Genomic DNA, 26,661 nt, shown 5'->3' on the forward strand with positions numbered 1-26,661 from the left:
CAACAAAATAACATTGTATGTCCTTTTTGCAGCCTACAAGGAATACTTTTGAGGACAACCAAAAGAAACGGCAAAAAGAAACTGAAAAACTACTCAGAAGACTTCACCTCCAGGGCCAACATCAACGCACGTTAACATCAGAGTACTTTGTACAAATAGGTCTACCTATAAAAAAGACTGAGATCTTTGAGACAGATCTAGTTTGTGCTTTTCTTCAGAGGTTAATGATGTTAGATTATAGAGCCAGATACATCCAACAGAATCATGTTCACCCAATGGATGTTCAAATGGCAGCATTTCACTGCTCAGACAGCTTCCTTAAACAGAAAATGATCACAAAGTTGTCACATTGTCAGTATGCCTTACTGACAATGTAATCATCATGGGGATTCTCTAGCAAACGTAAAACAGCGTGAAATCATGGCTGAAATGTCTTCAGTCATTGTTGTTCTTGTTCCAACTCTGGACAAAAGCCAGGAAAGTACTGCAGTCATTTCTATGCTTTACAAGTCTTCAAAGCCTCTAATCATTCTCATTGCTGACAATGAGTGTAGCGCAGTTCAGATGAAACCTCAAAAATATAAAGTGGGTCTGAAAGAAAGAAACCAGACGGATGTTTCAGAAGAACTAAAAAAGATTATAAAAAGCCTTTTGTCTGGACCCCACACATCCTTCAGACTGGAAACTATGGCTGATGTCTCTGGGATCAAAGTGGATGAAGATCAGAAAGTCTGCCAGGAAGGGAAATCTGCTGCAATGAAACTAGTTCAATTGGTTAAAGGGATGGACGTTGCCAAAATCAAAGATAAATTTCTCCCCTACCAAGGTCAACCTTGGAATGACTGGTGCAAAATCAATAAAGAGTTGCATCATCTAAAGGGAGACATTGAGAAAGAAAAGGCCCAGAAGACTCATCAGCTGATGGAACTACACGCGAAACAGTGTAAAGCGTCCAACGGTGAACTGATGAGGTTGTTCACTCAGAGCCTCCAGAGTTTGCCACCAAAAGAAAGAGAATATTTCCTGACATGGACTCAGATCCTCATAGATGCCCTCTCCACTGATGATCTTTCTTCAATTCTCCAAAACTATGATGAAACCTGGTCAGAGGTCTTGGTCTTGAAGAAGAAACATGACAAATCTGATCCATTAAAACACAAACAAACTGAGCTTGAACTGTTGTCAAAAAAGCTTCAATCAGCAACCTTTGGTCTGGAACACATCTTCAGAGAGATGGGGCAGATCTATGAAGCTCATCAAACTCTGAGGAAACTATCAATGAGCCATCATCCTGATTGGACTAAATACCCTGAGCTGGCTGCAGATCTGATGATATCAGGACACCCGATGGAGCTGATGGATGGGGATGCAGGCCATGTGCCTTTAACATGGATCTCTAGTCTCTTAAAAGAAGTCATCCAGAAACTGGGTGACCAGAGAGTCTTTGTTCTGTCATGAGGATGAAGAAAGTCAAGCTTTCTCCAAGTTGTGTGTTTGTCCATCAGAACGTCACAGATATTGCAGCAGCAGAGAAAAACATGGATGGAAAGAGACGCCTGCAGGAGAAACTGGACAAGATGGCTCAACTAGCTGCCAAAGAGGAAGTGTGTGATGTTGAGTGCTTCAGTGATGTCATCGCATTTGATGTGCAAAAAGATGTAAAATACTTTGCTCAGCTGTGGGAGGGAAGTCCACCAATGGCTCCTCCAAATCCAGGTTATAGTGAAAGTGTCCAAGAACTGAAGTCCATCATCTTGTCTAAAGCCAAACAGTCTACTGGGATCACTCTGTCACATTTCAACAACAAAATCCAAGACCTGTGGAATGCCTTGATGAATGAACACTTTGTTTTTAGTTTCAAAAACACCCAAGAAATTGCAGTTTACAGAAAACTGGAGGTTCAATATGAGAACTGGACTTGGGCCCTGAGGAGTGAGATGCTGAACATTGAAAACCAACTTTATCCTAGAATTGAAAAAGGCCAACTGGACAAAGTTGAGCTCAGTTACCTGAATAAAGAAATGAGTAAAAAATACAAAGAAATAGCAAAAGCTATTGTGGATTATTTTGAAGATGACAAAGACAAAGTGATGTTGGTTCAGTGGCGGGGCCGATTTGAGAACAAAATCAAAGAGTTTCATGAGGAACTTGTGAGAGGAGTGAAGAGAAAACTGGATGAAGTAATCCAGCAAAATAATGCTAGAAAAATGCTTGACAAGAAGAAGACAGAGTTTGAAAACTATCTACTACAGAAGAGCAAAGAGCTCGCTCTCCAGTTAAAATGCATTGATGATGAAGAGGAACTAAAATCACAGTTCAGCACCGTTTGGAGTCACTGGGTTAAGGAATTAACCTCTGATACAAAACCCATCGAGAACATAAAATTGGAGGAGGATCAGATTGCTGTCCTTCAAGATCTTGGTGTTGAACATAAATTCATTGATGACTCAAAAAGAAATCAGATTCAAATATCTGACAGAAATTGGTGATTATTCTGATTATATAACCCAAAAGAAGTCTCAAAGACTCTATGAAGAAAGCCAACATTCTCAGAAGAAAAAGAGAAAATCAGACAAAGACACAAGCGGACAAAGCAAAACCTTTTTAGACTATTTCCAACAATGGTTTGGAATGGCATCAACAACACAGCATGTGGAAAAACATAAACCAAAGAATCCTCTTCAATATGAAGAACAGGAATTGATCAGATCATTTATTAAAGAGGTTGAACAAGAATGTCTTGAAGCCGTTAGGAGCAAACCTGTTGCAACAAGAGGTTACACATCAATCTACTTGCAGGAACTGGCCAAAAATGTTAAACAAAGAGTGACAGAGTTTGAATCAGGGAAGAAATTTACATTCAAGAAGGAGTTTACAGTTGATCTTTCACTGCATGTGTTTGATAGGGCTGAAGGTTGGATCTTAAACTCCCACATTTACAGAGACAACAATGATGCTCTCACTTATTTGGACAACAAGAAAAATTAATATTACAACATTTTCAGAAGCTTCTGCAAAGGAAGTTCATCTGCTGTGGTGTTGGGAGAAATTATGTGTGAAAAACTCAAAGTTTCTGCTGTTGAAGCCGTCTGTAACAAGACTGGAGTTAATATTGCTGGAGAGATGATGTGCAGTTTCCCAGCATTCAATGGGAACAGACTGAACTTAGAGAAACATGTGTTGGCATCTCTGGCAGAGAAAGAAGACTTTAACAGATTCACCACCTATATCAGAAATCCAAGAGCTCAAGTCGAGGCTTTCATCAAAGAAGAAGTAAATGAATTCATGTTCACAACACAGAAAGTTAAATCTCAGAACATCCTGAAGAAAAATGTAGAAGAAATCAGCAGACCCATCAGTCAGGCTTTGTTTGAGGCAACAGATGAAATCAAAAAGGAGAAAGGAAACATGGAAGTGTGGGTGGAAGAATTTTCCAGTAAACTAAAACTAAAGTTGACACTTGATACTGTTAGTTGTCAAAACTTCAGTGACATAAACAATTTTGACTTCGTTAAAGAAGAGATAGAGAAAGGCCTGAAAAGCAGGCACTGTCTGGGTTTCCCAACGGGCTGCGCCAGCTCTGCATTTGGACACACGCAGTAACTGATTTGACGTTGATAGGTTGCTATAACAAAAACTGATCTTATTCGCTTTTATTAATCTCATTACAATTCAACCTTACAGTATTTTCACATTTACTCATTTTAGCTTATTAATATATTTTTATTGTACTGCCTATAATGCTGATTTACTCCATTGGTTTGCAATTTTATCATTGTGCTCATTTTATATTCTGTTACTCTTAAATACTCATCAACTCTCAGATTATCTTAATATTTCATTTAATTTCTTAACATTGCATCCTTTCTATGGTTAATTAATTTTAAAATATCTTAACATTTTATTCATTTTTGGTTTATTAACTTTTAAATATTATCTTGACATTTTCTTCATTTGACATTTTATTAACTTTTTAAATATTACCTTAACATTTTATTCATTTTACATTTTAACTTTTAAAATATTATCCTAACATTTTATTAATTTTACATTTGATTAACTTTTAAATATTCTTTTAACATTTTACTCTTTTATAGTTCATTAACTTTCACATATTATCTTAATATTTTATTCTTTTTAACATTTAAATATTTTTTAACACTTTAACATCCTTTAACATTTTTTTTTTTTTTTTTTTTTACATACTCTTCATTAGATTGTAAGGGGGACATAGTGATTTCGATCAACCGCCTCGGAGGCGTGGGGTGCCCTTTTGGTTTTTACCTTCACCAAATGCAAGTGAAATGAAATGAAAGACAACATGAATGATGAAATGAAAGAGAACATCAATGATCAAATACATGTGAACATCTGTAATAGCCTCGGGGGATGTTTCCGAACAGGGACAGTGTCTACTCAAGGGTTTGTCTGACCTCTTTTGTTTTGGTCTCTTTCAGAGCCCAACAGCGGGAATGTTGAGACGCTTTACCAGGGTTGAGAAAGTTACATGCTGTTAGACAAAAGGCCCATTGTAAAGAGTTACATTTTCAGAAAACAGAAACTTATCAGGCCACAGAGACATGGTGTGATTTCAGGGAGTGTCTTTAGTTCATATAATCAGCTAACCTCCTCCCTCTCCGTCTGTGTCTTTCTTTCTCTTTGGTTTCGTATTGAATGAAGGTAATCTACATGCATAGTTTTTCACCCTAAGGAAGACAGTAGGAGGAGTTTGTTGTGGCAAGAAATGTTATAAAGAAGAATCTGCTTAGGGCATTTTAGACTGAACAGAAAAGATACACGTACTATGGTCATGCAGAAGGTTTTCCAAGGCAGAAAAAGGAAATAAGGTAAGTGAAACATTGGTGATCTTTCACAGAAACATAAATTTGGTCTTTATACTATATTTCTACAACTGCGTAGTTGGTTTTTTTGGTTAAAAAATATAGTTGAAATAGGGTGTGAGAGTGAATAAAGTTTATTGTTCTTTATCTGTTTTATGTTTCACTATCCTTATTTTAATAATAGAAAAGCTTTTTATTAAACTGTAAACAACCACATTAATTTTATATCATTTTGAAGAGTATACAGTGCATGTTATAAATTGACCTGTACAGTCTTTGGCACACACAAGAAGCGTATTGCATGACGTGGCACACTTCCTCAATGCTTACTGAATAAACCAGAGATGGAGAACCTGGCTTATTTTAAAGTGCTATTGAAAGATATTTAAGATGTACAATTTGTTGCACATTTAATTATTACATACAATTTTAAATATAAAAGAATATAAACTGTTGTTTTTTTCACAGTGATGTAAATGAAAACTTGCATATTCCTGTGACTGAAGGTGAAATTAGATAAAAATGAGAATTGTTTAACTCCAACAAAAAGAAAAACATATAAAATGATACATGTGACAAATTCTTAAGGACTCTGAACATTTGAAAATAATGGCACTTCTAGTTTTTTATGCTTAAATATATAACATATATGGAATATTTTGGGGGGTAACTGTTTTATTTCTTTGGTTTGACACTGTGAAATTGTTTAGAAATTGTAAAGAATTTTAGAGATTTTCTCTGGACTCACTCCGTTTCACCTGAGGCTGCCTGACTACTCACCCCCTCCACTCCTGTTGTTCCTTAATATTTGACAAGAGCTTTAAGTGAGACTGGCTGATGATTGGCTTCTGCCCTTCTCGATTTGTTTTTATATCTAACAGTCTATAAGTTGAACTAGCTAGATGGACAGGATGGTTCAGACAGGTGACATGCCAATGTAGTTGCATCAGAAACTTGAGAAGACATACTTAGAAGAGCACCACTGATAAAGCCTGAATGTTGTTTTTGTGGACGTTTTAGTACAAGTACAGTCTAGCAATTTTAACCGACCCAGTTGACTATTATTCTTACCTCTGGCTTTTTGACAAACAGTATCAATAAAATGCAGTAAGTAAAATAAAATCAAAGATGATTTACTTCTGTTTTAAGTCAGAGAATGTATGTGAAATTGAGACATAGGAAAAATGTTGACTTTAAATAATAGTCAAGGTATCTTTTTATATTTGTTCAGGGCTTAAAGTAAAAAAATCCTTAGCCTGAAACTTATAGTGGTGATAGAAATGAACTATACCGATGCTATTGCCACAGTTTAATAAAAAGTGTCTTTGAATAGTGCAAACAATTGCTTCTAACAATACAATTAACAAGCTAAACACCCAAACTTAAATAAGACTTCAGTACATTCCAACTCAAAACAAAATATAAAATGCATGTGGCCTAAAGGTTTGCCTTACAGGCAAAAATCCCTCAACATTAAATAAGAGTCCTTTCAGTCAATGTTTTTGCAAGTAATTTAGAACATGCAACATTACCAACTAAATGAATAAGTTACACAAAGCTGGCTTAATCAAATCCTAATGAGTCAAATTGAAAGTGTCATGGAGTCGTCAGCTTCATGACATTAACACTGACATGAAAAATAATATTGAAGAAATAAATATATAAAATCTAATTAAAAACATGAATAAGTGATCAGTTCTTTACTGTTATGATCTGTAAGATATATTTATTCTCAGTACTAGATATGGTCTCAACAAACCCATGGCATTTCAACAATATTATTTTACCTTTTAGCTGGAAATAGTGTCTGTTTATTCTTGCCATACAGTCCTCTTTAATTATTGCTCGAAAGGTCTTGGCATACCAGCTTATTCCTATGTATTTAGTTGTTTCTTAGTTTATTCTTGCATTTTGCTCTTCATTCATTTACAATTAGTTTCCTTTGATTAGTATTATCCTCTCTTGATTTATTGCTATGTCCACTTTAGTTTCTTTCCTGTTGCTAGATTTATTTTATCGTTTATTGCTAGATTTATTTTATCAGTAATCTTCACTCATCACCTGCTGCGCCGCCTAATCATCATGTGTTTCACATCATGTGTTGATTTTTTACTGTTCAGCATTGGATTCTCTGTTTTTATGCCATAATTCACATCTAGTTCGCCGCTCCGTTTTATGTCCCGCTTCTCCTGTTTCAAAGTGAAATTTGTATATTATATTCATTCGTTACGTAAACAATGATATATTTCAAATGTTTATTTCCTTTAGGGTTGATCATAACTGACATCTAATGAAAACTTCAAATTCTCGGAAAATTAGAATATTGTGAAAAGGTTCAATATTGAAGACCCCTGGTGCCACACTCTGATCAGCTAATTAACTCAAAACACCTGCTAACGCTTTTAATTTGTCTCTCAGTCCAGTTCTGTAGGTTGCACAATCATGGGGATGACTGCTGACAGTTGTCCAAAAGATGGCATTTGACACCTTGCACAAGAAGGCAAGATACAAAGGTCATTGCTAAAGAAGCTACCTGTTCACAAAGTTCTGTGTTCAAGCACATTCGTAGAGGTGAAGGGGAAGAAAAGATGTGGTAGGAAAAAATGGACAAGGAATCGGGATAACTGCCTCCTGGAGAGGAGAGTGAAACAAAACCCATTTAAAAATGTAGGGAAGATTCACAATAAGTGGACTGCAGCTGGAGACAGTGCTTCAAGAACCACCACACACACAGATATATGCAAGACAAGGGTTTCAGCTGTTGCATTCTTTGTCACTGTCACGCTAATTATGTCTAGAAGCCCGACTACGGCCCAATATGAAAATAGGCAGTCAGAAAGGTTCGGCTGAGGAGCCCGTGTGTGTGAATAAAAAACCAACAGACAGGTCATAAGTTTAAGTTAGTGTATTCAAATTTATATATTTGCATATATTTATGAAGGTATCTTATAATAATAATAATAATTTCCTATGAGTATAAACAATAAATACAACAGGGGAAAAACAACAGCAAACAATAACAAAAAAATAAACCCTGATGACACCCAAGAGTTTTATTTATTTATTTTTTTCTTCACTATTTTAAGTCCGTTCTTGTATCCAGGATAATTAATGGTCCATCAATCAATAATCCGACTGTTTTTAGTCCATGATCCAAGGCAATAGGTCCAGAAAGAATAAAGTAGTTTGGTTCGATTACATCCTCCCGCAAAGCTGCGGTGATCCGGTAGCTCGCCATCCTGAGTGGGAACAAGGGATGGAAAAAAAACCTGACTTAAACAAGGTCATAAATAAAATTAAAAAGCAAATTAGCATTCACATTTAAACAGGGTTAAACTGTTATCCAAAATAGCTAAACATTCAATAAAAGTAGCTATATTCCATAAAGTATTTCTCAGGAATCATTCAAATGAATTTCAAGTTAAAGATCACATTAATGTTACAGATCCAAGTAAAGCTATAGACCAAATTAATAGATCAAATTAAAGTGCACTTTCAAGTTGTATCTAAGTTTAATTGACATAAAAGTCACTTAAACTTAATTGACTTCAGTATTGTTTCAATAAGCAATTGTTTTTTTGTTGCGCAACTCCAAAGAAATTAACCAATTCCAGAGTTCTATAGGCCGTCAACAAAATCAATGAAAAGTAACTAAAATTATCCTAAAAGGACAAATTTACAAAAGTCAAAAGGCTTATTCAATATTTTGAGGACATATCTTCTATTCGGCCACAAAATTAATAAAAAGAGAATGATCTTTCAATCTATAAGACCATTTTTAAATCACCAATGCATAGATTGAGTTGGTGTGTCGCCACTGCATTTCTATTATTAAAAAAAAAAAAAGTACGTAAAACAAACGACTCACCGTCCACTGGTTACCAGAAAACACCCAATATAATCTTCCGGTTGGAAGATGCCAAGCACAAGCAGCTAGCCACAGCGACAGCAGCAACAGCAATGGAGGAGATCCGAGTTGTTGTTGTTCTTTTTCTTCTTACTATTATTATTATTATTTATTATTATTTTTTTTTTTTCTATTATGGCAGATCGCAAGCAACTTTAAGGTGCATCCCACCACCTACTGTACACAAGTGTGTAGCAACATTTCTTTACATCTATTAAATTCTATTTATTAATCTTGTATTTTGAAGAAAAATAAATAATGGTTTTCTTAATCTATAAATATCCATTATGTTTCCTTAATTTCCCAATATTCCTTTAAGACTCCATTCTTGACTTGTCCTTCCAACCATTCTTTTCAAATCCTCCCTTTCAGATTCATATGTTCTACAGTTCATTAATACATGTTCTACATTTTCTTTCCCTCCACATCCTTCACATGTATCATTACTTTTCCTCCCTATTAAATATAAAATATCATTCAAATAGGTATGACCTACTTTTAATCTGATCATTATTGTTTCTTCCCTTCTGTTTCTCTCATTAATATTTCTAATTAATACTGGCTTTTGTAGTTTATATAATCTTCTCTCTTTTATCTTCATTCCACCTTGTTTGCCATTTTTCCATTTCTTTACTCTTAATAAATGATTTTCCTTTCCCAAAAGGAATTATAATCGTTATTGCCACCTCTACAGCCCTTTTTTGCCAATTTATCTGCCTTTTCATTTCCTTTTACCCCTTCATGAGCTGGTACCCAGCAGAACCAAACATCAATGACACCTCTATATAATCTAAATAAACTATGCTGAATTTCTAATACTAAATCTTTCCTATTATTTCCTTCTCCCTTAATACTTTCTAAGACTGCTTTAGAATCTGTGCATATCACCACCCTGTCTGGTCAAACCTCCTCTCCCCACTGTTAGCTTAATATAACTGCCATCATTTCTGCTGTGAAAACAGATAGGTGATCTGATAATCTTTTAGATATGTGAATTTCAAACTCTGGTATATAGAGTTATATATATTCTTGTTCCCACACATCCTTTAAGATTTTTAGAACCATCTGAATAGATTTTGAGGTAGTTATGATTTTCTTAAATATACATCAGTCTTTACCCCTATTTCATTTAAATTCCAATCGTTTTTCATTTTAATAAGTCTGATGTCTACATTTACCTCAGGAAACAGCCATTGAGGAATAACACTAATCGGATTAAACTAAGCTATTTTCTTATCCTCTAATCCATACATTTTGATCAATTTACTTATCATCCATCCAAAACCATTACTCTGGAACTTTGCATATTCCCAACAGTTTTGTAATATAGTTGATGTTACATTCTCTTCTTTGTTACTTTTAATTTTCATCCAATAAACTAAGGCTAATTTTATTCTTCTCATTTCCAGCGGAGTCTCTCCAGTCTCTATTAGAAGAGCATTAATAGGTGTCGTTTTCACCACTCTTGTACATATACATAAAGCCCTACTCTGTAGTCTATCTTTTGTAGTGTTGTTTTAGCTGTTGCTCCATATATAAAACTGCCATAATCAATTATTGATCTCATAAGAGCCCTATATATGTTTAATAATGACTGTCTATCTGCACCCCAGTTATTTCCAGCCACAGCCTTTAGTAAGTTTATAACTTTCTTACATTTAGTTTCTAAGTTATCTATATGTGTTTTCCATGTATAAGAACTATCTAACCATAATCCTAGATATTTAAATTCTTTAACCCTTTCCAAAGGCTGTCCTTATGATGTTATTGTTCCTGTATCAATATTTCTTTTGTTTGTAACAACCATAAAACAAGATTTGCTTGCTGATAATTTAAAACCCCATTCATAAGACCATTTATCTACTTTATTAATTACCTTCTTAATATTTCCTACTACATTTTTTATATTCTTTCCCCTCATCCATATGGTCCCATCATCTGCATATAGTGCAGAATTTATACATTTGTCAGTATCAGAAAAAATGTCATTAATCATAATATTAAGTAAATATTATTAATATTTCTTAATAATATTAATGAATTATTATTAGTATAACAATAATTTATTATTATACTTCATCAGGAACACAACTCAAAGTGGTGTATTATTATGAAGTGGAAGTAAAATACCTATTTTACTTTTAATCCTGGTGGCGTCTGTTATTTTCCCTCCTTTGATTTTTTTTTCAAATCCTCCATTGTCATTTTCATTGGAACTCCTGATATTACTCCTCTCAGCCTTGCTAAAGACCCTGGAATATATGTTTTAATTCTTCCCCCCATCAAGTTTTTTATTACAATTATCTTTTGTTGTTTCATTGCTAGCATATATTAGCACTCTTCTGTTATTCATAATTCTAGCCGTTTTAATTTTCCCTATTTCTTCCTCTATTGCTTTGGTCAACTTTATCGGGTGGATAGATCCTCCTTCTTGCTTGAATTCCACTATGACTTTAAATTCTACTTCTCTAGTAAAGTCATCATGTTCTCGTAAACTCGCCCTGTCGTTTGTTTTTGTCTTTTTGTTAGCTTCTTCTCTTGCTTCACTTTCTTCTGGCCAACTTCTTGCCCTTTCTTGTCTCTTCCTAAGTGCTCTTTTCATTCTTGCTCATCTTGATATCATCCATTCCATCTCATTTCCACTATTTCCTCCTGATGTAGAAGCCATGTTGCTACAGTCAATATACAGTTTATGCAATCCGCCAAAATAAAATCCTACCACCTTTGTTTTTGTTACATTCACTCACTTCTCCTTCCGCCTCCTGTCAACCGTCCGGAGATCCAAGTTCACCTCTGACCTTGAACTTAAAGTTTGCTGTCAGTTGGACCCGCCAAAATAAATACAGGTTGATTATTTTGTGCAGGTTACATCAAGTCACTCTTGAACAAGAAATGGTATCAGAAGCATCTCAAAGGACAAACAGGACTGGACTGCTGCTGAGTGGTCCAAAGTTATGTTCTCTGACGAAAGTAAATTTTGCATTTCCTTTGGAAATCAAGGTCCCAGAGTCTGGAGGAAGAGAGGAGAGGCACAGAATCTACGTTGCCTGAGGTCCTGTCTACAATTTCCACAGTCAGTGATGATTTGGGTGCCATGTCATCACTGGTGTTGGTCCATTGTGTTTTCTGAGGTTCAAGATCAATGCAGCCATCTACTGGGAAGTTTTAGAGCACTTCATGCTTCCTGCTGCTGACCAACTATATGGAGATACAGATAAAATTTTCCAACAGGACTTAGCACCTGCACACAGTGCCAAAGCACCATTACCTGGTTAAAGGTCCATAGCATCCCTGTTGTTAATTGGCCATCAAACTCTCCTGACCTTAAACCCATAGAAAATCTATGAGCTATTGTGAAGAGGAAGATGTGATACACCAGACCCAACAATTCAGAAGAGCTGAAGGCCACCATCAGGACAACCTGGGCTCTCATAGCACCTGAGCAATGCCACAGACTGATACGTCACGCCTCATTGCTGCAGTAATCTAGGCAAAGGGAGTCCCAACTAAGAACTGAATGCTGTACATGCTTATACTTTTCAGTGGGCCAATATTTCTAAAAATCATTTTGTATTGGTCTTAAGTAATATTCTAATTTTCAGATAATAAATTTGGGGTTTTCATTAGTTGAGTTAAAATCATCAACATTAAAATAAATAAACAGTTGAAATATATCAGTCTCTGTGTAACGAAAGAATATAATATACAGGTTGCACTTTTTGACTGGAATTACTGACATAAATCGAGTTTTCCATAATACAGTACAGTTTTATATATTTATGAAGCATAATAATGTCGATATGTGTTTTCACAGACATCAATAGTCATGAAACTCAACCCTCAGACAAGAGAGACAAAAACATAAGAGAAAATAGAAAACATGTCTGCATCAACAGCCAGCAATCCAGGTAAGATTTTTCAGACACTGACTGCAGTGACTTTAAATAGTGTAGTTGGGTATTCTATAAACTGCAGTTTTAAAAGGATCCATGACTATTTGAACATGTTGGCCTAAATATGCTGCAATTTTCCTGTTACTTAAAAAATAGCTGTTTTGGATATGCCATAACTCATAATTACTTCAAAAACTTACATCCTTTTTTCATATGTTTCACCCATGGAGGTCGCCATTCTTTCACCAATGGGTTGATGATGTCATTAGGTCCATTCTGTACCGGAGTCTACAGAGTAAACACAGGAAGACTAACTTTACCCAAGTAGTTTATCATATTGCATTTGACTGTTGTAATTTTAGATAATGCCACACTGTTAATATTGGCTATTGAGAAAAATAAAAATGGAGGCGAATCTGGATAGTTTCCCACATGAAAGGAGAGCGCAGTGCGTGAGTCGGAGTGAAACACAAATAAGGACCTAATCTGGACCCTGGACATTTCTCCATAACACGTTGAGTCATTTATATCAGCAAAACTAATGAAGGCTCTAACAAGTAATCGCTACCTTAACAAGCTAAAAATAAATGATGTGCTGCTGCTGAGAAAGGCAGAGCTGGACGCTCTTTGAGATGCTAACAGGAACTAAGCTGCCTGCGGTAGTGACATCACCGATCCGACCGGTGTTATGCCCGGCCCGGCTGGCCCTGCTCTGAAGCAGGACCCTAAAAAGCAGGGCCAGCCCCGTTGAAAAGGGCTGGTGGAAACGCATTTAAAGCGAGTAAAGCCGGTGGAAAAGGGGCATAAATTCCTGGTTAGCCTTAGTTCCCGTATTCAGTCTCCTTGTTAGTCGCTACCGGTTATTAGCTGCGAGCTATTGTTGCTGCCGTGCTGCCTGACTGGACTGTTTTGGAACTACATTCATCATTAAATTAATCATTTCACTACAACCTGGGTTCAGCCAGCGTCTCTCCTCACCTCCTCAAACCCCACCTATGACACTCCGCAAATGGTTTGAAATTCTCTGCTTTTTCTTTTTACACCATAATAGATTAAAAGCATTACAAAACAGAGCCCCATTATGTAGAATATTTTATATCACGCTTAACTTTCTAGTCTATTAATGTAGGAGGGAATGCATCTTAAATACGAGTCTCAAAATATTTGCATCCGTCCTGTTGGTATGAAACTTACAGCAGCAGCTCAGAGAAAAAAATGTCATTACGTAGAAAAGGTGAAATCCCTCAAAAATCTTTATTTCTCCAAGTTAGCACAGAGATGCATTTTTTGGCATAGCAAATTATTAGCTTGCCGAAATATGCATGCCCTCTCTATTTTCCTCAAATATTATCCTTTTGATATAAAACTCATACCAGTAGTTCACAGAACTGCTCTGATTATGTAGAAAAAGATATTTCACACTTAACTCTATATTTCTCCAAATTAGCACAAGGATGCATTTTTTGGCAATATGGATTTTGAGTCTGCCTAAATATGCATCCCCTCTCTATTCTCTTGAAATATCATCCTATTGATATAAAACTTATACCAGCAGTTCTTAGAACTGCTCTGATTATTATGCAATTCTGGTCAGGCATGCGTTTCTGGGCATAACACCTGCAATGGCGCAGGAAGTGGACTCACAAAGAGGCGGAGGCGAACGGCCAAATAGCTGCATGGACCCTCGACGAGGCGGAGGACAAGCAGGAGAACCAGGAGTGGAGACAGATGGATCTGGAGCGCCGGCAGCCTGCACCGGTACTAGCTCTGGCAGCTCGGGGAGGCTAGCCGCAGGCAGAGGAGTACAGGAAGGCTCGGGGACTGCACAGGGGAGAGAGTCACTGAGGAGCGACCAAGAGCCACTTAGAGCACTAGGAGGGGATTAAGAGTCACAGGAAGGAGGCAACGAAGGCCCACTTACTGGGGCGGGCCATGCCACCAGCCGTGCCGCCTGTCGGCTAGGTGCCAGCCTGGAACCCCATGACCATGGGGATAGTGGCTGAAGATGAGGAGACAGCGGCAGCTGAAGGCAGGCTGGCAGCGGTGACTGGAGACTGTACTGGTGCTTGTGGACAGAAAGAGAGAGAGAGAGAGAACTGGAGCTGTGGTAGAGGAATGTTAGAACTTCTGAAAAGAGGTGAGTTGTGGCCTAGGTGGAGTGGGTCTGTTGAAGATCTGAGCAAGACTGCTTGCGGGTCCCACTCCACCTCAATGAAAATGTCCATGAATTGAAAAGATGAAAGTAGCAGGAGATCCGTTTCCAGAATTGTCCGAAGGCACTTTCCCATTCCCAGCGAGGCAAGAGTGTGGAAATATGGTCCAGATTGTCTGACTAGTTTCAAAAAGTTCCTTAGGCTTTCGCCTTGTAATAAATCTGCTGGGTCCATGTTGTTTCCTTTCTTCTTGCAAACCTCACTGTAATCACTTCTGGTCAAGTCCTTCTGTCATGAAATGTAGTGGTGATGAGGTGGTGAGGAAGATGCAGCGGACCCAGGTTATGGTTGAAGAGTGATAGGTGATTACTTTAATAATAAATAAACTCAATAATCCAAAGTCCAGGCAGCACAGAATTAGTGGAAGGCTAAGAGCTCATAACTGGTAGCAACTGGTAGCACAATAGATATCTGACGACAGTGGTGGACAAAACGAGGACTCGACAAGGAACACAGGTGGGATTAAATACACAAAAGGTAATTAGGGGAACGAGACACAGCTGGGAACAATCACGGGGTAGACAGGACAACACGGAGACTCAATAGACACAGAAACCTAAACGTTTGTTTAGGTTTCTGTGTCTATTGAGTCTCCGTGTTGTCCTGTGTGACAGAAGAAAACTGAAATCCTCACAGTTTGGTCCTCCTCATTATCATCACCTCTTTCTACATTACGATCGATTTCAATGCGCTCTGGTTCAAACTAAAAATGCTTAATAATGTTTCTCATCACTGTTTTGGCTGGAGGCAGTTGCACCATTACACGTCATTTACCCAGAATGCATTGCAGCGTGAAAAACATGGCGACATTCCTGTGAAAATATTTTATTAAAATTTATTTTTAAAAAACTAAATAACCTACAATATTATTACTGTATTGTTTTCGCATTTAAGATAAATATTTCCAAAATAAGGTCTATTCGTGTAACTAATCGTGGTTCCCTTTAAGAGCTTTGTAAAATAAATTCTGTCGTTTAACAGTACTTATGTTCTGCTTTTCAGGGACTCCTGAACTCACCCTTGTGTTAATTGGGGGAAAATATTCCATTGAGATCGGACCCAAAAACATCTTGCTTGACCATGACCAAGAGACACATGTGAAAGAGTCCAGACTGTACGACCTATTAGCTCGTCAGATCTCTGTAATTAACTTGCTTGGGTTTCCAAGTAGTGACACGATTCCAGATATTCCAGAAGATTGTGTCTTTATTTTGCTGATACCAAATGACCAGCATGAAAACCAGTATACTTCTGGACTGCAGTGGTTAGAAGAAACACTGGGAAAGGAGCACAGCTCTTATGTGATGACAGTTGTGACTCATGAAGACTCGGAAGAAATTTGTGAAAGTGAACTTCAGAACCTGAAAGCAAAGAGAGTTATTTCTGAAGAAAGATACCATACATGTACAAGAAGTATGATGGATGAAAATGAGATAATAACTCTTTTTGAAAAAATAGATGACATGGTCTCTGAAAACAGACAGATGACAAGAGGAAAAGGAACCAAACCTGATGACACATTAAAAACAGGTGAGACTATGCAAATTATTGTGATAATCTTGATATATTTTCCTAATAAAACGTTTAAACCCAGAATTTAGATGTCAGAAATCCACAGCCAAAGGAGAAAGCATTAATCAAAAAATTATGAAAGTAAACATATCAACATCATGTCTGTCAATGTTTTCTGAGGGAGAGCAATGAGGTACGACAAATATGGGAGCTGTGCCTTCACAATGCCAACCTGAAGAAGTCAGTAGTGCATGCTTGTCAAGACTGAACAGACTGTTGCACCCCCCAGATACTGCTATCAGGCACCCCCACAAAAACCCACTCTACACGAACACACTTCTACAGCAATGCTTTTGTGCAAACACACATACACAGCTATGCCCACACACAAATACAGTATTTTTTCTATCTTCACAGGGACTTTACATTGACTTCCATTAATTTCTCATTTATTTCTATATGCTAACCCTGACCCTAAACCGAACCATTACCAAGACATGCCTGACCCCAACCTTACCTAAACTTAGTTCATACTATCATCTTAAACCAAAACCATAATCCATAACCCAAAAAAGCACCTCTTCTTTTGGGGCCGGAGATAAGGAGCAGTTGGTCCTCAGATCATAGTATTCATTGGAAAAATGCTTAAATGCTTCTTACATCATATCAAATACAAGGGCACACACACATTCACATGTACACAACCATACAAATGCAACCTGTAGATGATCAGAAACCAGGACCAGGAGTTTTTATAACAGTAAATAATCATGTCATCAGCATAGAAGAAGGAGAAATGCATCAAGTGCACTCTGCCTCAAATTACTAATGTAACTTAATAACTTGTGGTATAATATGACCATAATGCATTATGGCATTGGTATGAGATACCATCACATCAGTAGAAGTTGAGAGAAATCACTTTTGAGTGTCTGCTTGTTATATAGCTAGATTGCTTATAGCAAGATATTTTTGTGTTTGTTTAAACATCAAGTTTGTGATCACTGCTAAGTATAGACACAAAGCTTGGGACTACTAAAAGGAACAGCAACAAGGCATACCTCCCTACAACCTGCAATCTCAAGAATTGCAGGATAAAAACATTTACCGGAACCTGAAATACAATCATGCTGAGACTAATTTTGCCATGTCAAATGTCCTACTTATGTTTAATACCTTTGATTCTGAAGTAGATTAGAATACATAGTGATGTGAATTTTATTTTTCCTTTGGTTAAAAAAAAAAAAAAAAAGGTGTGGCTTGTGGTTTACATCTTTTGATTGCTTTAGAGAAATCCAAAAGTTTGTGCATTTAAAAAGAAAGGGCCATAATGTAATTATACAAACATAAACAGCAAAATAAACGACTGATTCTATATTATTATGTTTGGGCCAATGATGAATTTCTATAAGACAAAATGAAATATCTGGGCTTATTTGGGTGCAGAACCACAACCTTGAGGTTCTCCTTTGCTAAGTGTTTCTGCAGACATCAGCAGAGAATTGAACACAGCGGCTGCAGACTCACGACCAGCCCACAACAACGAAGAACAGACTATATTATGGAAAAACTTACTACCTAAACTGCACCCCCGAGGTGAACCGTACTGGTTAGAGGGAAAAGTGCCTTTAGTCTCCCTTGCTGTCACATAGTGGCACATAGACTGTAGTGGTCTATGTGACAGCAGCTTGACCAATCTCATGACAAGACTATGCAGATAACCTAAAGAAGAAGAGGGCTGAGGAGCACATTATAACATTTTCCATTACAACAGTCATGTTTTAAATTGTGGTAGGAAGCTAGATTACATGGAGAGAAAATCCATGCAAGGGGAGAACATGCAAACTCCATGCAGAAAGAGCTCAGGTTGGGTTTCAAACCCAGAACATTCTCACTGCAAGGCAGCCATGCTACCAATTAAGTGTCTCACTGTACAACCAAGCAACTTTTTTTTTTTCAAAATCTCTTTCTCTTTCTTACTGTTCAGTCAATGTCATATGTTGTTTTTATTTTTATTTTTTAATTATGTAAAGCACTTTGAAATGCCTTGCTGCTGAAATGTGCTATACAAATAAAATTTGATTGATTGATTGATAGTAAAGGGAATATTTCAAAGCCATTTTAATCTGGTTAATTTAAATGTCATTGTGATTCTGCAGGTACCAGTAATGTGAATATCACTGAAAAGCCCTCTGAGGTTAGTAGCTTTTATTTATTTATTTATTTATTTATTTATTTATTTATTTATTTATTTATTTATTTATTTATCAACAGCAGACAGACAACACTTTTCAACTAAAGAGGAAGAAACATTCAAAAGACATTGAAACACTGTTCACAAAACTTGATCTTCAAGATAAATGTGATCAGAAGTTGTTTCTTACAAACCTTCTTAAAATAGGTCTCCCTGTGAAACAGTGTGACATCACATCAGAGAAGGATCTGGTTCGAGTTTTTCTACAGAGGTTAATGATGTTAGATTATAAAGCCAGATATATCCTGGTTCAACAATATAGCCCTGATTTGAGAAATTTACAATCTGTTCCTGGCTCTGCCAACTGTGACACTGAAGAAAATGAGATGTACCAACTAATGAAGAATAGTGCAAACATTGATGAGTCAGATCCATCTCATGTTCACCCAATGGATGTTCAAATGGCAGCATTTCACTGCTCAGACAGCTTCCTTAAACAGAAAATGATCACAAAGCTGGCAGAGTGTCAGTATGCCTTACCACTGCTTGTTCCTGACATTAATACAGATAAAATTGAGTGTCCTCTGTGGACATTTAGACAAATAACTAAAACATGGAAGACAACTGAAATTAAAGAAAATGCAAAAACTGTCACGATGAAGAGCATGCCAATCTACAAAGCTCAGACTCCCATGGTTTCATTTTTTCGACTAGGCTCCATGTCTTTGTCCAAATCTCAGCTGATGAATGTCTTGATCAACAACCGCCATGACACGTTCTTCCACAGAAACTGTCCAGGCAGCACCAAATCTCGTCATTTGATGGATGGGGTGGCAGAGATTGCCTGGTACTGTCCTGCTGGAAAAGAAAATGATTTCTTTACTGACTGCATTGCCTTCTGTAATCTTCATGGGGATTCTCTAGAAAATGGAAAACAGCGTGAAATCCTGACTGAAATGTCTTCAGTCATTGTTGTTCTTGTGCCAACTTTGAACAATAAGGATGAAAACTGGAAAGTTGTACTTGAGCTTATGAAGTCTAGAAAACCCCTTATTTGCCTCATTGCTGATGATAACTGTGGTGCCAAAGTAATAAAACATGGAAAATACCAAATGGGTCTGAATGGTAAAAACTATGCAGATATTTCTTATCAATTAAAAGAAATTATTCAAGAACTTGTGTCTGGATCAGACACATCTTTCCAACTTGAATCTATGGCCAAAGTTTCTGAAATCGGAGTGGACGAAGATGAGGAAGTCTGCAAGAAAGGCAAAAATGCTTCCATGGAAATAGTAGAACTTTTTAAAGAAAAGGATGTTTCTGAAATCAAAGACAAATTTCTCCCTTGTCAAGGCCAGCTGTGGCATGACTGGTGTAAAATCAAAAGAGAAACTTACCACCTAAAAGGACAAATAGAGAAGGAAAACCTGGTAAAGACTAAGCAACTTAAAGAGGTACGACAGAAACAATGTGGTGCTGAGACGAACAGAGTGATAGACTTGTTCACTAAGTTTATTCTTGCCTGTTCGACATCAGAGGAAAAAAAATATTTCATAAAATGGACTCAAATCTTAATTGATGCTGTCTCCACAAAAGGTGTCTCTTTAGTTCTTCAAAACTATAATAAAACCTGGTCAGACATTTTGGATATAAAAAAGAATCATGACAAATCCACTCCATTAAGTGACAAACAAACTGAACTTGAACTGTTGTCAAAAAAGCTTCAATCAGCAACCTTTGGTCTGGAACACATCTTCAGAGAAATGGGACAGATCTATGAAGCCCATAAAACACTGAATAAACTATCACAGGGCCAAAAGCCTGATTGGACTAAATACCCTGAGCTGGCTGCAGATCTGATGATATCAGGACACCCGATAGAGCTGATGGATGGGGATGCAGGCCATGTGCCTTTAATATGGATCTCTAGTCTCTTACAGAAAGTTATCAACAAACTGGGTGACCCAAAAGTCTTTGTGCTGTCAGTTCTGGGTGTACAAAGTAGTGGAAAGTCAACGATGCTGAACGCCATGTTTGGCCTGCAGTTTGCAGTCAGTGCTGGGAGATGCACCAAGGGTGCCTACATGCAACTGGTTAAACTATCAGAGGAAATCAAGGATAACTACAAGTTTGACTACATTCTAGTTGTAGACACTGAAGGACTGCGAGCTCTTGAGTTAGAAGGTAATGCTACCCTTCATCATGACAATGAACTTGCAACATTTGTTGTTGGTCTGGGAAACATGACACTGATCAACATCTTTGGTGAGAATCCAGCTGACATGCAAGATGTCCTACAGATTGTTGTGCAGGCTTTCATGAGGATGAAGAAAGTCAAGCTTTCTCCAAGTTGTGTGTTTGTCCATCAGAACGTCACAGATATTGCAGCAGCAGAGAAAAACATGGATGGAAAGAGACGCCTGCAGGAGAAACTGGACAAGATGACTCAACTTGCTGCCAAAGAGGAAGTGTGTGATGTTGAGTGCTTCAGTGATGTCATCGCATTTGATTTACAAACAGATGTTAAATACTTTGCTCAGCTGTGGGAGGGAAGTCCACCAATGGCTCCTCCAAATCCAGGTTACAGTGAAAGTGTCCAAGAACTGAAGTCCATCATCTTGTCTAAAGCCAAACAGTCCACTGGGATCACTCTGTCACATTTCAACAACAAAATCCAAGACCTGTGGAACGCCTTGATGAATGAACACTTTGTTTTTAGTTTCAAAAACACCCAAGAAATTGCAGTTTACAGAAAACTGGAGGTTCAATATGGGAACTGGACTTGGGTCCTGAGGAGTGAGATGCTGAACATTGAAAACCAACTTTATCCTAGAATTGAAAAAGGCCAACTGGACAAAGTTGAGCTCAGTTACCTGAATAAAGAAATGAGCAAAAAATACAAAGAAATAACAAAACCTATTGTGGATTATTTTGAAGATGACAAAGACAAAGAGATGTTGGTTCAGTGGCGGGGCCGATTTGAGAACAAAATCAAAGAGTTTCATGAGGAACTTGTGAGAGGAGTGAAGAGAAAACTGGATGAAGTAATCCAGCAAAATAATGCTAGAAAAATGCTTGACAAGAAGAAGACAGAGTTTGAAAACTATCTACTACAGAAGAGCAAAGAGCTCGCTCACCAGTTAAAATGCATTGATGATGAAGAGGAACTAAAATCACAGTTCAGCACCGTTTGGAGTCACTGGGTTAAGGAATTAACCTCTGATACAAAACCCATCGAGAACATAAATTTGGAGAAAGATCAGCTAGTTGTCCTTCAAGAACTTGGTGTTGAACATAAATTCATTGATGAATCAAAAAGAAATAAGTACAAAAATCTATCAGAACATGGTGATTATTCTCATTATGTAACTTCAAAGAAGAGTGATTGTGTTTTCCAGCAAATTGTGAGATTCCATGATTTACCACATACAGACCAGGAGCTGATCAGATCGCTCATTAATGAGGTGAAGCAACAGTGTCTTGAGGCCATCAAGAGCAAACCTGTTGCAACAAGAGGTTACACATCAACCTACTTGCAGGAACTGGCCAAAAATGTTAAACAAAGAGTGACAGAGTTTGAATCAGGGAAGAAATTTACATTCAAGAAGGAGTTTACAATTGATCTTTCACTGCATGTGTTTGATAGGGCAAAAGATTGGCTCTTAAAGTCATTCAAGATCTACAGAGACAACAATGATGTGTTCACCTTTTTGGACAGCAAGAAAAATGAATACTACAACATTTTCAGAAGCTTCTGCAAAGGAAGTTCATCTACTGTGGTGTTTGGAGAAATTATGTGTGAAAAACTCAAAGTTTCTGCTGTTGAAGCCGTCTGTAACAAGACTGGAGTTGATATTGCTGGACAGATGATGTGCAATTTCCCAGCATTCAATGAGAACAGACTGAACTTAGAGAAACATGTGTTGACATCTCTGGCAGAGAAAGAAGAATTTAACAGATTCACCACCTATATCAGAAATCCAAGAGCTCAAGTCGAGGCTTTCATCAAAGAAGAAGTAAAGAAATACATGTTCACAACACAGAAAGTTAAAGCCCAGAATATCCTGAAGAAAAACGTAGAAGAAATCAGCAGAGTCATCAGTCAGGCTTTGTTTGAGGCAACACAGAAAATCAAAAACAAAAAAGGAAACATAGAAATGTGGGTGGAGGAATTTTCTAGAAAACTAAAACCAAAGTTGATACTTGATACTGTTAGTTGTCAAAACTTCAGTGACATAAACAATTTTGACTTCCTTAAAGAAGAGATAGAGAAAGGCCTGAAAAGAATCACAACAGAGATGAGCAAACTCTCCCTGGAAAAGGTGAATAACTGCAGACAGAAACCTGATCAGATCCTGATTGATCAGCTGTGTAACTGCTGCTGGGAAACGTGTCCATTCTGTGCTGCTGTTTGCACCAACACTTTGAAGGACCACAGTCCTGAGAAGCACAGCGTTCCTTTTCATCGACCCAATGGAGTTAGTGGTTGGTATTACAGAGGAACAGATGATCTGGTCATTGATTTCTGCACCACATTAGTTACAAGTGAAAGAAGGTTTCGCCCAAAACCTGACTCAGAGCACAAAGTTCCTTATAAACAGTACCAAACTGCTGGTGAACCATATGCTTCATGGAGCATTACAGCTGATAAGTCTATGCTGGCCTACTGGAAATGGTTTGTCTGTCGCTTTCAAAAGGAACTGGAAAAGGACTATAATAAGAAATTCCAGGGTGGAGGAGAAATTCCTCAGGATTGGAAAAGCTTCAGTCAGAATGAAGCTATTGAAAGTCTGAATGAAATGTGTAGTTTGTGAGGAAACTGCAGTAGTTCACAAAAACTAATCTCATTTCTAAATTTGTGGGTTTGATTGTCAGCACTTAACAGAAATACTGATGTTCAAGGCTCTGCAAAATACATCAATAAGCATATAATTGCCTTTGCTTTATACATCCTGCGTGAGTTAAACTTTTTAGGATTATATAACTTCAAATGTGTTTTATTTCATATTAATCTTCAATCTTATTTTCTGTCTTATTGAAATTGTTTTAGTGGCCCAAAAATGTGATTTAGGAAGTTATCGCTGAAATGCCCATACCATTATTCAACTATGGCTTAAAGTATGTAAACATCTTGCCTTTTTTACCTAGATGGAATCGGGTCTAATGCCATTTTTCTTGTGTTTTGAAATTGGACAAACATATTCTAAATTCAAAATATTAATCTATATGTGTTTGAGAAGAAATTACAATATTATTGATCCAGGAGATAAATATCACAAGATACTCCTCATGGGAAATGAATGAATAAGATGTTTTTCTTTAATGAGCAACAATTAATTTTTTTTCCCTATTTTTTTCATTCATGTTAAAATCTTTGTGAGATAAATTAATTTGTTAGGCAACTGAACCACCTTTTTAAATATTTTGATCATTTTTAACTGTTTAGTTTTTTATCTCTTTAGTCATTTTACCTATAGCTTTGCTTTTTTCTAAGCTTCAGTTTTGTAACAGAAAATGATCATCTAAAAATATAATTTGTCTCTTGAAATAAATGATTTACAATGCCTATTTTAATATTGAACATAACAGAGAGCAACCCCTCCCAATCTCACTAGGGACAAGGGTGTAAGAAAATGGATGGATGGAAAGAGAACATAAATAATACATGATACTATTTCACCAGTAACACTTGTGTTTTATTGTAACTTGTATTAAATTCACTGAAATCATACAACCGCTCCTGTTTTCTCTGTTCCTCACCTCTTAAAAATAATCTGGCGCTTTCAAGAAGACCTGGAAGAGCAGAAATTTCAGAATAGGGGAGAAATTCCTCAGGAATGGAAAAGCTTCAGTCAGAATGAAGCCATTGAAAGTCTGAATGAAATGTGTAGTTTGTGAGAAAACGGCAGCTGTTTATAAAAACTAATCTCATTCCTAAAGTTGTGGGTTTAATTCTCAGCAGTAAACAGAAATACTGATGTTCAGGCTCTGCAAAATGAAATGAATAAACATATGATTACCATTCTTTTGTACTTCTTGAGTTAACCTTTTAGTTAAGGATTACATGACTTCAAATTTATGTTTTATTTCATATTCATGTTAAGACATATTGTTTTTCTTCTTATTGTAATCATTTTAGTGACCCTAAGATGTAATTTTGAAAGTCAGCACTGAGCTGTCAAATATAAATAGTGATATGGGTTACAGTATGTAAACATCTTTCCTTTTTATCTATGGAATCAGGTCTCATGGCATTTTTTTCTTGTGTTTTAAAACTGGACAAACACATTGAAAATATTAATCCATGTGTTTTGAGGAGCAATTACAATATTATTCACCCAGGAGATAAATAAAATAAAATATAACTCACGAGAAATTAATAAATATGATTTTACTTCATGTTATAAAACCTTGGTGATATAAACTAATTTGTTAGACAACTGAAAAATCTTTCTCAATATTTTGATCATTTTAACATCTTTTGTTAACATTAACATGTTTTTGCCATGTTACCTATAGCTTTGTTTTTTCTAACCTTCAGTTTTGTAAAAGAAAATGATCATCTAAAAATTGCTAGGAATATTAATTTAAAATGTGCTAGTTTTTAAATTTAACCATATGTTCAAATATTAGACAAATTAACATTGTTTTGAGCAGGCTTTTGTTGAGACGCTTTGCCAAGGTCGAGAAAGAGTCACATGCTGTTAGTCAAAGGGTCCATAGTAAAGAGTTACATTTTTGATTCTGTTAGACACCAAGGTCCATTTCTCACGAAAAAGAAACGTTTTCTCAGGCCACAGAGACATGGTGTGATTTCAGGGAGTGTCTTCAGTCCATATAATCAGCTACCCTCCTCTTTCTCCTCAGACGCTGCACAGACTTTTTTAGAAACTCTTCTCGGATGTAATGGTAAAGTGTCTCCTTTCAGCGCTGAAAGTTAATAAAATAAGTAAAGTCTGAATGCTTTTCTTGGCTGATTTTATGCTCCGTGTGTCAATACAAATTATGATTCATCGATTGGCATTTCCATTCCCAACACTTTAAATTGAGGTTAAATTAGATTCATGGTTCAATCAACATAATCTGATCAGTAAAATATTTTTCTTAAACCTATCTAATCTGTAGTTTTTATATTAGATCACAGAATATTGTCAGTACAAGAATGTGGGTAACAAGGTCTGGACAGTTAAAAAAATTAAGCATGGAGGGGAGTACAAATTACCATACTTTCCGCACTAAAAGGCGCACCGGATTATAAGGCGCGCCTTCAATGAATGGCCTATTTTAAAACTTTTTTCATATATAAAGCGTACCGCATTTTAAGGCGCATAGAATAGACGCTGCAGGAGAGGCTGGAGTTACGTTATGCATCCACTAGATGGATTGCACTAACGGGAATGTCAACAAAACAGTCCGACTCCGGTCTTCCGACTGGGCCGGGGCGTGGCCGGACAATGGTCACCCTTCTCCGTTCGCGCACAGCATGTTGGTGGAGAACGTGGTGCCAAATGACCTGCAGACGACCTGATTCTAGGCAGTCGGTAGGCACATAGGTCAGTCAAACCAGCGTTCTGACAACTATCCCAGCATGCACCGCACGCTTCTTCTTCTACGGGCAAAAATGAAGTCGATGGCTGCTCACCGTAGTTGCTAGACCTGTTGTGGCTCAATATTGGTCCATATATAAGGCGCACCGGATTATAAGGCGCACTGTCGGCTTTTGAGGAAATTGAAGGTTTATAAGTGCGCCTTATAGTGCGGAAAATACGGTACTTGGCATTTGTGAAGAAAGATTTTCTGTCCTGTTCTGTTACTTCTTCTCTGCAGAAAGTTGTGCATTTTACACTTTACATCACAGGTGTCAAACTCCAGTCCTCAAGGGCCGCTGTCCTGCAACTTTTAGATGTGTCTCTGCTGCACCACACCTGAATAGAATAATTAGGTCATTTGCAAGGCTTTGGAGAACTGATCTACACAAGGAGGAGGTAATTAAGCCATTTCATTCCAGTGTTTTGTACCTGTGGCACATCTAAAAACTGCAGGACAGCGGCCCTTGAGAACTGGAGTTCGACACCCCTGCTTTACATGATTCCACTAACCA

General features: G+C 37.0%; 2 protein-coding genes and 1 long non-coding RNA gene across 3 annotated transcripts in view; all 3 read left to right on the forward strand.

The window, feature by feature from the left end:
• LOC103132052 (uncharacterized) overlaps positions 1 to 249 on the forward strand; it is a 4,356-nt gene extending 4,107 nt beyond the window's left edge. Inside the window, exon 3 of the long non-coding RNA XR_475479.1 lies at positions 33 to 249. This is a non-coding gene — a long non-coding RNA (uncharacterized LOC103132052). The remainder of the gene's footprint in view (positions 1 to 32) is intronic.
• Positions 250 to 1,454: 1,205 nt separating this feature from the next.
• Positions 1,455 to 2,499, forward strand: LOC103132054 (interferon-induced very large GTPase 1-like). The gene has a single exon (XM_007543807.2). It carries the CDS (start codon positions 1,455 to 1,457, stop codon positions 2,487 to 2,489), a length of 1,035 nt encoding a protein of 344 aa, XP_007543869.2. The 3' UTR covers positions 2,490 to 2,499.
• A 2,153-nt stretch (positions 2,500 to 4,652) lies between these two features.
• LOC103132053 (interferon-induced very large GTPase 1-like) lies at positions 4,653 to 23,935 on the forward strand. The gene is made up of 5 exons (XM_016667123.1): positions 4,653 to 4,847; positions 12,563 to 12,656; positions 15,857 to 16,384; positions 18,526 to 18,563; positions 18,626 to 23,935. Exons 2-5 carry the CDS (start codon positions 12,629 to 12,631, stop codon positions 23,372 to 23,374), a joined length of 5,343 nt encoding a protein of 1,780 aa, XP_016522609.1. The 5' UTR covers positions 4,653 to 4,847; positions 12,563 to 12,628; the 3' UTR covers positions 23,375 to 23,935.
• The last annotated feature ends 2,726 nt before the right edge of the window (positions 23,936 to 26,661 follow it).

This window comes from Poecilia formosa, unplaced genomic scaffold, assembly GCF_000485575.1.
Source record: "Poecilia formosa unplaced genomic scaffold, Poecilia_formosa-5.1.2 Scaffold911, whole genome shotgun sequence".
In the NCBI taxonomy this organism is placed as follows: domain Eukaryota; kingdom Metazoa; phylum Chordata; class Actinopteri; order Cyprinodontiformes; family Poeciliidae; genus Poecilia; species Poecilia formosa.